The following is a 14,601-nucleotide window of genomic DNA, read 5'->3' as shown; positions in this document are numbered from 1 at the left end:
CTCATTTTGAATCTCCATTGTCTGGCCCCATTCTTGAGCACAGCAAGCCCTGCGTGCTGGAATCAGCTTAATGGCAGTGATGAGAATTCTTGGTTTTGGGCTTGCAGGTCGGAGCCCTCCCTCGACTGTGTGATGTGCTGCGGGTGCTGTGGGAGGAGCAGGAGCAGTGCCTGCAGGAACTTGCCAAAGAGAGGACAGGAGACCTGGGCACGGAGAGTCCAGCCCCAGGTACGTGTGCACCTGAGTCCACTCGGGGGTGTGAATCATGTCCAGTTCCATTGGATCAGGGGGATATGTAGGGGTTGGACCAGCTGTATCCTTTCAGAGAATAAACTGAGGGGAAGGGTCTGGAGTGACCCTGGTGACCAATCTATACACACCCAGAAAACCACATCGTCACCTTTCTTTGGTTCTCTGAGTTTGGTCTCTGAGTGGTTATAGCCAGGGTGTTTGAACCATCGGCTTCTGCATGATGACTTCACCAAGGTAAGCGTTTGGTGAGAATTACTTGTTAAGGCGGTGTACCTCTCAGCCATCCTCTCACCTCCACTGCTAGTTTGATGGGAGAGGCAGCGTGGGGTCTGAAAAACTTGGGGTCCATTTCTGGCTGACCCTCGCTAGCTGTATGAACATGGACAAATTATTTAACCTTCCAAGCCTCGCTCTCCTGATCTATAAAATGGAGGTGATAAAGTCTACATCAGAATTATAAAGATATATGAGATAATGTATGTTAACTACAGGTGTTTCTTAAATATTATAATTTAAATATTTATTATTAGTCAAGATCATAAATAGTATTAATTTGATATTTACATGTTAATTTTATTTCTATTCCCTTCCTTCACTTATCTTCTTTGCTTTCACTCACCTAAGGGCAGGGAGGGATGTGGCATTAAGAATCCTTTACAGGTAGTCAAACAAAGACTTGTACAGGCAAGGTCTTAGCAGCACTGGTTACAATTGCCACCAGGTGGAAACAGCCCAAGTGTCTGTCAGGCAATGAATGGATAAAGAAGATGTGGTCTGAACATGCAGTAGAACAGTATTCAGTCTTAAAAGGGAATGAAGTACTGATACATGTTACAGCATGGATAAATCTTAACAATATGTGAAGTGAAGGAAGCCTGTTATAAGAGGCCATGTATTATATGATTCTACTTGTATGAAATGGCCAGGTTAGACAGATTCACAGAGGCAGAAGTTAGATTAGTGGCTGTCAGGGGTTCAGGGGAAGGGGTATGGGGAGTAACTGTGTAGGGATTGCCTTTGGTGGTGGTGAAATGTCTACAACTAGGTAGAGGTGCTGGTGGCACAACACCGTGCAGCGACTGAATGCCACTGATGGTACACTTTATTTTTTATTTATTTTTTAAAATTAAATTAATTATTTATTTTATTGGCTGTGTTGGGTATTTTTTGCTGTGTGCAGGCTTTCTTTTAGTTGCGATGAGTGGGGGCTACTCTTCGTTGTGCTGCGCGGGCTCCTCATTGTCGTGGCTTCTTTTGTTGTGGAGCACGGGCTCTAGGCACGTGGGCTTCAGTAGTTGCAGCACATGGGCTCAATAGTTGTGGCTCACGGGCTCTAAAGAGCAGGCTCAATAGTTGTGGCGCACAGGCTTAGTTGCTCTGCAGCATGTGGGATCTTCCTGGACCAGGGCTCGAACCTGTGTCCCCTGCATTGGCAAGCGGATTCTTACCCACTGTGCCACCTAGGAAGCCCTGATGGTACACTTTAAAATGGCAAATGGTTAATTTTATGTGATGTGAATTTCTTTTTAATAGAGTTTCTTTTTTAGAGCAATTCACTGCAAAATTGAGCAGAAAGTACAGAGTTCCCACATACTCTCTGCTCCCTGCTCCCACCCAAACACACACCTCCCCCACCATCAGCATCCTGCACCAGATGGTACATTTGTTACAACTGATGAACCTACACACCATCATCACCCAGGGTCCATAGTTTACATTAGGGTTCACCCTTAGTGTTTGTATTTTGTGGGTTTTGGAAAATGTGTAATTGCATGTATCCACCATTATAGTGTCATACAGGGTAGCCTCTCTGACCTGAAAATCCTCTGTGCTTCACCTCTGCTTCCCTCTATTTCCTCTAACCCCTGGCAACCACTGATCTTTTTACTGTTTCCATAGTTTTGCCTTTTCCAGAAAGTCACATAGTTGGAATTGTACAGTATGTAATCTTTTCAGATTGGTTTCTTTTACTTAGTAATACACATTTAAGGTTTTTTTTTCATGTCTTTTCATGAAATGGCTTGGTAGCTTATTTCTTCTTCAAGCTGAAGAATATTCCACTGTCTGGATGTACCACAGTTTATCCATTCTCCTACTGAAAGACATCGTGGGTGCTTCCAAGTTTTGGCAATTAGGAATCAGGCTGCTCTGTGCAGACATAAGGTTTCAACTCATTTGAATAAATACCAGAGAGGATGATTGCTGGATCATATGGTGAGAGTATGTTCAGTTTTGTAAGAAGCTGCCAAACTATCTTCCAAGTGGCTGGACCATTTTAATTTCCCACCAGCAGTGAATGAGAATTCCTGTTGCTCCACATCCTTGCCAGCAGTTGCAGTTGTCAGTGTTTTGCTTTGTTTTTCAATTGTAGTAAAATACACACTACATAAATTTTACTTTCTTAACCATTTACATTTGTTTTTTCTTCCATTTTTATTGAGATATAATTGACACACAGCACTGTGTAAGCATAAGGTGTGCCGTGTAATGATCTGGCTTACATACATCATGAAGTGATTGTCACAATCAGTTTAGTGAACATCCATCATTTCATACAGTTACAGAGTTAAAGAAATAGAAAAAATTATATGAGGAGAACTCTTAGGATTTACTCTCTTTACAACTTCCATATGTCACGTACAGCAGCGTTCATTGTGTTTATCAGGTTGCACACAATGCCCCATGGTGTGCTGAGTTAGCCTGTAACTGGAAGTTTGTACCTTTTGACCACCTTCATCCAATTCCCCCCCAACCCAGCCTATGGTAACCACAAATCTGATCTCTTTGTCTATGAATATTTTTGTTTTTAAATATTTAAATATTTATTTGTTTGGCTATGCTGGGTCTTAGTTGTGGCATGTGGATTCTTAGTTGTGACATGCGGAATCTAGTTCCCTGACCAGGGATGGAACCTGGGCCCCCTGCCTTAGAAGTGGGAAGTCTTAACCACTGGACAACCAGGGAAGTCCCTGTTTGTTTGGTTTTTTTATTTTTTTTATAAATTTATGTATTTATGTATTTATTTATTTACTGGCTGCGTTGGGTCTTTATTGCTGCACACGGGCTTTCTCTAGTTGTGGCAAGCGGGGGCTACTCTTTATTGTGGTGTGTGGGCTTCTCATTGTGTTGGCTTCTCTTATTGTGGCGCACAGGCGCTAGGCTCTCAGGCTTCAGTAGTTGTGGCACATGGGCTCAATAGTTGTGGCTCACGGGCTTTAGAGCGCAGGCTCAGTAGTTGTGGCACATGGGCTTAGTTGCTCTGCAGCATGTGGCAACTGCCTGGAGCAGGGATCGAACCCGTGTCCCCTGCATTGGCAGGCGGATTCTTAACCACTGTGCCACCTAGGAAGTCCCTGTTTGTTTTTGAAGTATGATTGACCTACAACACTACGTTAGTTTCTGTTACACAATATAATAATTTAATATTTCTATACATTTCAAAATGATCACCACGATAAGTCTAGTTATGATATATCACCAAAGACGTTAAATAGTTATTAAGTATATTCCCCACATGTACATTTCATACCTGTGGCTCATTTATTTTGTAACTGGAACTTTGTATCTCTTAATATCCCTCACCTATTTCTTTCCTCCCCCACGCGGCTTCCCTCTGGCAACCACCTGTTTGTTCTCTGTAACTTGTTTCTGTTTAGTTATGTTTGTTTATTTGTTTTGTTTTATAGATTCCACATATAAGTGAAATCATACAGTATTTGTCTTTATATGTCTGACATTTCACTTACCATAATACCCTCTAGGTCCATGCATGTTGTCAAAAATGTCAAGGTTTCATTCTTTTTTATGGCTAATATTCCATTGTGTAAATACCACATCTTCTTTATCCATTCCTCTGTTTTTTTAAAAATAAACTTTATTTATTTGTTTGTTTATTTATTTATTTATTGGCTGAATTGGGTCTTCGTTGCTACACACAGGTTTTCTCTCTAGTTGCGGCGAGTGGGGGCTACTCCTCATTATGGAACATGGGCTCTAGGCATGTGGGCTTTAGTAGTTGTGGCACGCAGGCTCAATAGCTGTGGCTCAAGGGCTTAGTTGCTCTGTGGCATGTGGGATCTTCCTGGATCAGGGATTGAACCCGTGTCCCCTGCATTGGCAGGCGGATTCTTAACCACTGTGCCACCAGGGAAGTCCCAATGCATTTCTCTGTTGATGGGCACTGGGGTTGCTTCCATATCTTGATTATTATAAATAATGCTGCAGTGAACGTGGGGTGCATATATCTTTTCTAATTAGTGTTTTTGTTTTCTTTGGATAAACACCCAAGAGTGGAATTGCTGGATCATATGATAGCTCTATTTTTAACTTCTTGAGGACTCTCCATAGTTTCTCCCCAGTTTCTGAAGCAATTTACACTCCCACCAACAGTGCATGAGGGTTCCCTTTTCTCCACACCTTTGTCAATATGTTGCAGAAATTGGTCTATGGAGAAACCAAGCACTACACTGGGCTTGGAGAACTCAGGTTTATTAAGCCAGCGGCACCAGACGAGCTAACACTCCAAAGTTCTGGGACCCCGAGCTCAGGGTGAGCTTTACTTTTAGAGTGCACGTGTTTACAGAGCATTCAAGTTTCCAAACAGAAACTTGCAAGAGCAGGTGCAGAACATTCCATTTTTTAGTAAAACATCTTAAAGTTACATTGAATTGTTAGGTCATCCTGTTTATCTGTTTTTCTCGGCACAGCAAGCATATTTCACAAAAGCAAAACAAGCATGGAGTTGTTTTTAGCTGAGTGTAAGTTTCTAACTTTCCTCTTCAAATACTTGTTATTTTTTGTGTTTTGATAATAGTCATTCTGACAGGTGTGAGGAGATATCTCATTGTGGTTTTGATTTGCATTTCCCTAATGATTAGTGATGCTGAGCATCTTTTCATGTGCCTGTTGGCCATTAGTGTGTCTTCTTTGAAGAAATGTAATTTAAAAAATATAAATTTCATCATCTTAACCATTTCTCAGTGTACAGTACAGTTAAGTTGACATTGCTGTGCACCCAATCTCCAAGATCTTTTATCTTGCAAAACTGGAGCTCTATACCCAATAAACAACTCCTTTCCCTCTCTTCCATCATCCCTTGGGAACCATTATTCTACTTTGTATTTCTGTGAATTGAATGGTTCTAAGTACCTCAGATAACTGGAATCATACAGAATTTGTCTTTTTGTGAGTGGCTTAAGGTATCTCATTGTGGTTTTGATCTGCATTTACATGATGATTAGTGATGTTGAGCAATTTTTCCTGTGTTTCTTGGACATTTATACATCTTCTTTAAAGAAATGCCCTTTCAGGTCCTTTGACAATTTTTTTTTTTTTTTGGCCACACTACGTGGCATGTGGCATCTCAGTTCCCTGACCAGGGATTGAACCCACACACCTTGCATTGGCAGCGTGGAGTCTCAACCACTGGACCACCAGGGAAGTCCTCTCCTTTGACCATTTTTAAATAGGGTTGTTTAGTTTTTTGTTATTGAATTGTAGGAGTTCTTTTTATATTCTGTGTATTAAATTAATCCTTTATCATATATATGATTTGCAAGTAATTTCTGTCATTCTGCAGGTTGCCTTTTCATTCTGTTGATTGCGCCCTTTGATGCACAAAAGTTTTAAAGTTTGATGTATAATCTGTCTAATATTACTTTTATTGTCAGTTCTTTTGGTGTCATATCCAAGAAAGCATTGCCAAATCCAATTGCATGGAACTGTCCTCTAATAATTTTATACTTTTAGCTCTTACATTTAGGTCCTTGGCCCATTTTGAGTTAATTTTTATATATGGTGTAAGGTAAGGTCCATCTTCATTCTTTTGCATGTTGACATTCAGTTTTCCCAGAACCATTTGCTGAAAGACTGTCCTTTTCCCATTGAATGGCCTTGGCACCTTGGTAAAAAAATCACTTGACCATAAATGTGAAGGTTTATTTGGGGGCTTTCTATCCTATTCCGTTGGTCTATATGTCTGTCTTTATGCCTGTACCACACTGTTTTGATTACTATAGCTTTCAAATGGGTTTTGAAATCAGGAAGTATGAGATCCCAACTTTGTTGTTTTTCAAAATGGTTTTAAATATTCCCAGGTCCTTTGAGATTCCAATAGGAATTTTAGGAAGAATTTTTCTATTTCTGAAAATAAAGTTAAATAAATACTAAGTAAATAAATATTAAAAAAAATGTTTCTGTCATTGGGTTTGTTTGTTTGTTTTGTTTTTTTGGCCATGCTATGCATCTTGCAGGGTCTCAGTTCCCTGGTCAGGGATTGAACCTGGGCCATGGCAGTGAAAACCCAGAATCCTAACCACTGAGCCACCAGGGAACTCCCTGTCATTGGGATTTTTGATACAAACTGCATTAAATCTGTAGATCACTTTGGGTAGTAGTGACATCTTAAAAATGTTAAGTCATCCAATTTATGAACACAGGATGACTTTCCATTTATTTGTGTCTTTAATTTCTTTCAGCAACATTTGGTAGTTTTCAGTGTGCAAGTCTTCACCTTGTTAGTTAGGTTTATTCCTAAATATTTAATTCTTTTTAATGCTATTGTAAATTGATTTGTTTCATAATTTCCTTTGTAGGTTGTCCCTTGGTGTATAGGACTGCAACTAATTTTTGTGTGTTGGTTTTATATCTACCCTTTTGCTGAGTCCATCTGAGGAATCATTAGGGTTTTCTACATATAAGATCACATTGTCTGCAAACAGAGATAATTTTACTTCTTTCTTCCAGTTTGGACACTTTTTATTTATTTTTCTTGCCTAATTGCTATAGGCTAGGGCTTCCAATACTGTGCTGAATTCAAGTGGCAAAAGTGGGTGTCCTTGTCTTGTTCCTGATCTTACAGGAAAAGCTTTCAGGTTTCATCATTGAGTATGATGTTCACTGTGGCCCTTACATATATGGCCTTTATTATATTGAGATCGTTGCTTTCTATTTCTAGTTTAAGTGTATTTTTTATCTTGAAAGGGTGTTGCATCTTGTCAGATACTTTTTCTGCATCAATTGAAATGATCCTGTGGTTTTCATTCTTCATTTTGTTATTGTGGTGTATTATATTGAGGAATTTTCACATGTTGAATCATCCTTGCATCACACGAATAGATCCCACTTGGTCATCATGTATAATTCTTTTAATGTGCTGTTCAATTCAGTTTCCTAGTATTCTGTTGAGAATTTTTACATCAATGTTCATCAGAGATATTTGTCTGTAGTTTTCTTTTCTTGCAGAGTCTTTGTGTGGCTTGATATCAGGGTGGTGCTGGCCTCATAGAATGATTTTGCAAATGTTTCCTCCTTTACAGTTTTTTGGAAGCTTTTGAGGAGGCTTGGTGTTAATTCTTCTTTAAATGTTTGGTAGACTGTATCAGTGAGGCATCTGGGCTTTTTTTGTTGGGAGGTTTCTTTTATTATGAATTCAGTCTGACTAGTTAGATTTTTTTATTTGCTCATGCCTCCATTTTGGTAGGTTGTGTGTTTCTGGGAATTGATTCTTTTCATCTAGGTTATCTGGCTTGTTGGTGTACAGGCCAGACATATCCTTTTGCAGTACTTTTTTCTCCAAGTCATGGCCTTTGTTCTTGAAATCCTTGGACTGCTGGTCGTCCACTTTCTCCTTGTCCCCCATGGCCAGGCCAGTGACTCCTCCTCCGGTGCCTACCACGCTCAGACCCTCCCAGGAACCCAGCCACCACCTGGGCTGCTGCTCCTGCTGTGCCACTGCCTCCTTGGCCTCTCAGCTGTGTCTGCCAGGGTCTCCCCTTCGCCCCCTTCCTGTACGCTTCCGGTGAAGACAGCCGTCTGACTGCTATGTGTCGTGGCTGCAAGGAGGAGGCAGCCCCATCTCTGTATGTGAATTCCACCTCAATTTTTAAAAAGAAAGAAAAAAAAGGGGGCGGGGAGGAGAGGGGAAGGGGGGCAGGTTTTTAATTAGACTATGTGATCTTGAACAAGTCCTTAAAGTCCCAATGTCACAGAAGATCCAGAGCTGGTGCAAAGTTCCTGGGTGTCATCAGATTCCAGATTCCTTCTGTCTTTCTGCTAGGTGTGTGTCATTTGCCTCCTGGTCGTAAGGTGGCTGCAGCATCTCCAGGGAGGAGTGGAGAGTATTTTAGGAAAGAAGAGATGAAAGTCATGAGTCCAGTTTTAGGCACATGGAGTGCAGGCTTCAGAGGAGAGCTGGGCTGGGGAACGCTTCTGTTCGACTGGCAACTGAGGCTGAGGTTGCAGGAGGAGAGGGTGAGCGAGGGGGAGGAGGAGAGGGCCCAGGGCAGTCTTGAGATCCCTGCACTAATCCATCAGGAGCAGCCAGAGGCAGGAGGAGGATTGTGTTAAGGGCGGCAGAGGCCAAGCAGTGTGTATGCTGCCATGGCCTTCAGCCAAGTCACCTGTCTTCTGCATGAGGGACAGGGCAGGATGACAACTTACTTCTGTAGCTGGAGCCTTTCCTCCCCCTGTGCTGGCTGTGAAGGTACTTTGGGGGAGCCAGACAGTGGTCATATGGCTCACAGGGTCCCACTATTGAGGCACGGCCTCCTGACGTCCTGGGCCCTCCTGCCACCCCAGAAACTGGCCGACCAGGCCAGACATGGGTGCAGCTACCCACGTGTCCTCAAGGAGAATGCCTAAAATTACAGCGACAGGGCATGGGACTTGCATTCAGGCCTGAGGGATAAAGCCTAGAATGACAAGCCACTGGGAGGGAAGAACGTCAGTTCACACTTAGAAGTTACAGAAGGTTATTTTAAAAATTAGCGTCTGAAGTTTTTAAATGTCCTGTTGCTCCCCAGTGGCTCCAGGATGTGGTTCAGCTCCTCACTTGACCCTTGTCCATGCATCCGTCCCAGACATTTCCAGGTGGCTCAACCAAATTGCTTACCACCTCCTGACAGTGTCAGTTTCTTTCGTGCCTCTGGGCCTTTGCACATGCTGATCCCTCTGCTTCAGCTCCATCCCTCGTCTCCACTCTGCCAACCACTCTCCTTTTTAGACTCCTCTAGGGACAATTGCTGTTAGTGCATCTGGCCACCCTGACTTCTGCAGAATCCTCCATGTCTCTCCTCCTAGCACCTCTTCACTGCATCGTAGAGATGTGTTAGCTGGATTGGGAGGGACTATCACTTTCCTTTTCTTCCCCAGCGCTTGGCACAGGGCCTGCAAGACCAAGTACTTAGTGTGTGTTTGTTGATGTCTTCCTGGGTGAATGAGTGAGTGCAGACACTTGGCTGAGAACAGGGAGAGGGGAGACAAAGGAAGAGAGGAGACTTGAAGGAGAGAGAGGAGATGAGGCAGAGCCTTTGCAGCAGAGGATGGACGTGCCCCCAGCCTGCCCAGCTCATCCCAGACTAGCTGAGGTGAGCAGTGTAGCCATGTCACACATGGGGGTGCTCCCCAGAGCCTGACCTGGGGTCCCACCCAGTCACCCTGTGGATGCTGACCTCACATTGCAGTCCCAGGGAGGCTGTGGATGTGCCCAAGTTGACTGACCTGGAGCAGGTCTGGCCATCTTCTGGCCCCAAAGGCTCCATGTGGTCCTAGTTGTGCATCTGGGGCTGAGAAGAACTCATTAGGGACTCCTGCCAGGTTCTGCCATGAGCTCCCTGGGCAGACCTTGCTCTCCCATGTGCGATGAGGCTGTGCTGCGCAAGCAGTACCTGTGACTGTGTCTGGCCAGGCTGCAGCAGGTGGGTGAAGGGGGCCAGGCCGGGCCCACCCTGGGACAAAGGCTCAGGTGGCTTGGAACTGTTTTGCATTTTGGCCTTCTGCAATTTTCATTTAGGAAAAGGGGTCTGTTGCTTTGAAAATCTCGTTTAAAAGCCCCCAAAGCAGGGACTTCCCTGGTGGCGCAGTGGTTAAGAATCCACCTGCCAGTGCAGGGGACACGGGTTTGAGCCCTGGTCCAGGAAAATCCCAGGTGCCGTGGAGCAACTAAGCCCATGTGCCACAAATACTGAGCCTGTGAGCCACAACTGCTGAAGCCCAAGTGCTCTAGAGCCCGTGCCCCGCAACAAGAGAAGCCACCGCAATGAGAAGCCTGCACACTGCAAAGAAGAGTAGCCCCCGCTCGCTGCAACTAGAGAAAATCTGTGCGAGGCAACGAAGACCCAATGCAGCAAAAATAAATAAAATAATAATTTTTTTAAAAAAGCCCCCGAGGCAGAAGATGTCTGGGAAAGTCTTCAGGCCTGTTCCACTGAGAGGTTGAGAAAGCTGAGCCAGAAGACTCATCGCGGAGTTTAGAACCAACGTGGTGGCCACGAGGGAAGATTCCCTCAAAGAAACAGCAAAGGCATAGAGCCCTTGGTCAGCCTCAGCCCCTAAGATCCCCATCAGAACCAGGCAGGAGGAGGGGCTGGGACTGAGGCTGCCTGGATGCCGCTCCAGCCCCATAACTTCCACTCAGGAGCACCACTCCTGAAGTCCTGGGCACCAGGGCCCATGGGCCATCCCCAGCAGTGATCTGTGTGGCACCTGAGGCGGGGAGGGGCTGGCGGACTCTCCATTGGGGGTGCAGGGTTAATGGTTAAGCTGCCCGGTCTTCCCTGGGGATGAGGTTAATGTTTGAACACCAGAAGAGTCACAGGAAACGCCACTCACCGAGCTGTCACCAAGCCCACACTTATCACAAATAAAAAATTAACTCTTCAGCTGTTCCGGGTTAGGTGGCCAAGGCCTTCTCAGCATTTTGTGGGAACGTTTCAGGGTCACCCTAATAGCTGCATGGCCTGCTGTATTCAGCTATTTATTGCTCTGTTTTCAGAAGCTGATACCCCCTCAGAGCTGGCTGGTAGAAGGGCTTTGCCTCTCCCTAGGGAAGAATGTTCCAGAGAGACAGTGTGGTGGCAGGAAAGGTGTGGGCTTAGCAGTCGGACAGGCCTGGGCAGGTGCGCTGCTCTGTCATGTAGGGGCTGTGTGACCTTGGGCAAGACCCCGATCCTCTCTGGGCCTTTGTGTCTTTGCCTTCAAAATAGGGACACACCATCCCCATGTCCTCTGGTCTCTGCCAGCTATTGCCCACTTCCAAAGAACATGGGCTGGCCACTAGGGGGTAGGGGGGTGGTGTTTTTTTATTGAGGTGAAATTCATGATATTAACCGTCTTAAAGTGAACAACTCAATGGCGTTTGGTGCATTCACAGTGCAACCACCACCAAAGCATTCTCATCACCCCAAAGTAAAACCTGTACCCATTGAGTAGTTACTCCTCATCTTCCCCTGCTCCACCCCCGGCAACCATGCATCCACTCCCTGTCTCTATGCATTTGCTGACTCTGGACATTTCATATGAATGGAAGCATAGTCCGTGAACTTTGTGTCCACCTGCTTCCACTAATGTTTCCAAGGTTCATTCACTTGGCGGCACGTGGTATCAGTATGTCTTATGTGCTGGCTTTTTTTTTTTTTTAGCTGTGTCAGGTCTTTTTGTTGTGGTATGCAGTATCTTCCTTGAGGCATGCAGGATCTTTCGTTGCAGCAGATGGGCTCTTCGTTGCAGCGCACAGGCTTCTCTCTAGTTGTGGTGTGTGGGTTTTCTCTTCTCTAGTTGTGGCATGCAGGCTCCAGGGTGCATGGGCTCTGTAGTTGTGGCGCTTGGGTTCCAGAGCGCGTGGGCTGTGTAGGTTGTGGCACGCAGGCTCTCTAGTTGAGGCACGAGAGCTCAGCAGTTGTGGCACACGGGCTTAGTTGCCCCACAGCATGTGAGATCTTAGTTCCCTGACCAGGGATGGAACCTGCGTCCCCTGCATTGGAAGGCAGATTCTTTACCACTGGACCACCAGGAAAGTCCCTACTTGCTGACTTTTTTTTTTTCCCCACCACCATCACGAAGTTAACCTTTCTTCTTTTTTTTTTAAGAACTTTTATTGAGATACAGTTAACAGATAATAAACAGTATATATTTAGAGTGTACACTTTGGTATCCCAATCTCCCAATTCATTCTCCCCCAACCCTCCCTGCTTTCCCCACTTGGTGTCCATATGTTTGTTCTCTACATCTGTGGCTCTATTTCTGCCTTGCAAACCGGTTGATTTGTACCATTTTTCTATAGTCCACATATATGTGTTAATATATGATATTTGTTTTTCTCTTTCTGACTCACTTCACTCTGTATGACAGACTCTAGGTCCATCCATGTCTCTACAAATGTCCCAGTTTCATTGCTTTTTACAGCTGAGTAATATTCCATTGTATATATGTACCACATCTTTTTTATCCATTCATCTGTTGATGGACATTTAGGTTGCTTCCATGTCCTGGCTATTGTAAATAGTGCTGCAATGAACATTGGAGTGCATGTATCTTCTTGTTCTCTGGGTATATGCCCAGCAGTGGGATTGCTGGCTCATATGGTAACTCTATTTTTAGTTTTCCTACTTGCTAACTTTTAATGCAGTTTCTCTAACAAACATTCCAGTCCTTTTCTGAATTCTTCTGGCTCCTGAGGGCCTTTGGTAGCCAAAATCTCTGGGACATCCCTCCCCCTGCCCAGAGCTCACCTCTGCCCATCCTTTCCTTGGCACAGCTGATCTTGGCTCAGTTTTCAGAAACAAGTAACTTATGTTTACATAGCATTTTAGACGTATTTTTTTAATTCTTAAAACAACCTGTGCAGTAAGTACCATTGTCATCCCCACTTCACAGATGAGGAAACTAAAGTTCTTAATGGCACAGGATCACCCAGAGCTTAAACAGGACTCTCAGCCTGTATCTTTTAACTGCAAATCCTGAGGATTTTCTATTTTGCAACCCAGACTGAATGTTGAGGGACTGATATTCTCACCCTCCCAAGAAAAGATTTGCATTTGAAAAAAAAAAAGATGAAGAGAGAGACTGTTGATGCCAATTGCTGTCTAATTATTGTTAGAGGCAGTGGAAAAAGAAGTGCTTTCAGCTGGGGAGGAAGAGCTGTTGGGTGGATGAGGAGGACTCTGTGGGGCAGGTGCCGTTTGTACAGTCGGGGGAGAGGGAGGCTAGGCGTCCAGTGCTCAGAAGCCAGCCTCAAGCAGGCCTCCTGGAGAGAAAAGAGCCAGCCCGCCCCAGGGAAGCAGCGCCCAGCCTCACGTTCGAAGCGTCCTTCATCTCATCCCTTGCAGCCTCCTAATTGCATGTTCCTCTCTGCTTGAATACTTTCAGTGGTGGGGAACTCACTATTCCCCAAGATAGTTCTTCCTGTGGAATGGCTTCTGCTTCTTGGTTTAAAGAGAAACACCCCCAGACTCTGAAGGCCCCTGGGCCTTCAGTTCCTCTAACCCCACCCTGACCACCTCTGTGTGTGGTCCAGCTGTCACAAGCAGGGCAACAGCTAAATACTGTAAATACTGCAAAGCCAAGGAGACCTCCCCTGATTCCCCCTGGGGCGGGCTAGGGATAGGGCTGGGGGTGGGCTGAGAAGGCAGAGGGGGCATGATGAAGCCAGAAAACAGGCTGTCTGTCCTGCTTATCTGGACGTGTCCCCATAGCCATTTCTCCTCTGGGCTTTCTCACCATCTGGGGCGAACGGGCAGCAGGGCACTCATGCCTCTTTCTGGAACCTTGTGTCCCCGCTTATCACATAGTCTTGTCTCCAAAGTCTGAGGGCAGTCTTGCTCTTTGTTTTCTCCCAAGCATTTTGATTACACCAGAATTCCTCTTTATCTCCCTGCCCCAGGGGCCTTTGGAAACCCAAGTCAGGGAGATTGTAAACTTTCCTGCCCTCCTCTGAGACCATGAACCAGTAATCCGAGGAGGAAGGACAGAGAAAAAGGAAAAAAAAAAAAAAAAAACAACAGGAGGAAAAAAAGATCCACTGCACAAGGAAATCATTTAATTCCCACCAAAATCCTGGGGGACGTTATTATGCCCATTTATAGATGAGGAAAGTGAGGCTCATAGAGGTGAGTGGCGTGTCCAAGGCTCACTGCATCTCCACTGTGCTTCACTTCAACCATGCTGTGCTGCAGGCACCAGGCAGGCACCTCCCCGTCCCCCAGAAGGCATTTGTGGTCCCTTGGTGTCTTTTCTTGTTTCCCTACTTAAACTTCCCCAGCCTTCCATCCCATCCCATCCAGCCCGCTGGGCATGTCAGCAGGTGACCTCAGAGATGGTGGGGGGTAGGGGATGCCCTGGGCCCTGCTTGCCGGGCAGCAGCCAGTTTACATTCATTCCAGCCCTGCCCTCCCAGAGGCACTGAGCCCTCCCTAGTGGCTCAGTGACAGTAGCTCTGTTTACAAAGCACCCCCATCCCTTACCTCATAGGTCCCCCTCAACCCCGACTGAGGCACTGAGCTTTGCTGCTCTGGGTCTAACTCTCCCAGCCCCCCACAGCGACCCAAGTTCTGTGCTTTGTCCCTTCCGTGCCAG

The 14,601-nt window shown here is 45.2% G+C and overlaps 1 protein-coding gene across 2 annotated transcripts in view; it reads left to right on the top strand.

Annotated features, from left to right (window-relative positions):
• SCTR (secretin receptor) overlaps window positions 1-14,601 on the top strand; it is a 72,275-nt gene that overhangs the window by 13,770 nt on the left and 43,904 nt on the right. For both annotated transcript variants that reach the window (XM_057745831.1, XM_057745830.1), the window contains exon 2: window positions 108-228. In XM_057745831.1, the coding sequence (XP_057601814.1) occupies window positions 108-228 (121 nt within the window). The remainder of the gene's footprint in view (window positions 1-107; window positions 229-14,601) is intronic.

The sequence above is a fragment of the Hippopotamus amphibius genome, chromosome 8 (genome assembly GCF_030028045.1).
Source record: "Hippopotamus amphibius kiboko isolate mHipAmp2 chromosome 8, mHipAmp2.hap2, whole genome shotgun sequence".
NCBI classification, from domain to species: Eukaryota; Metazoa; Chordata; class Mammalia; order Artiodactyla; family Hippopotamidae; genus Hippopotamus; species Hippopotamus amphibius.
Note: the sequence above shows the minus strand (reverse complement) of the source record. Positions and strands in the feature narration are given on the sequence as shown.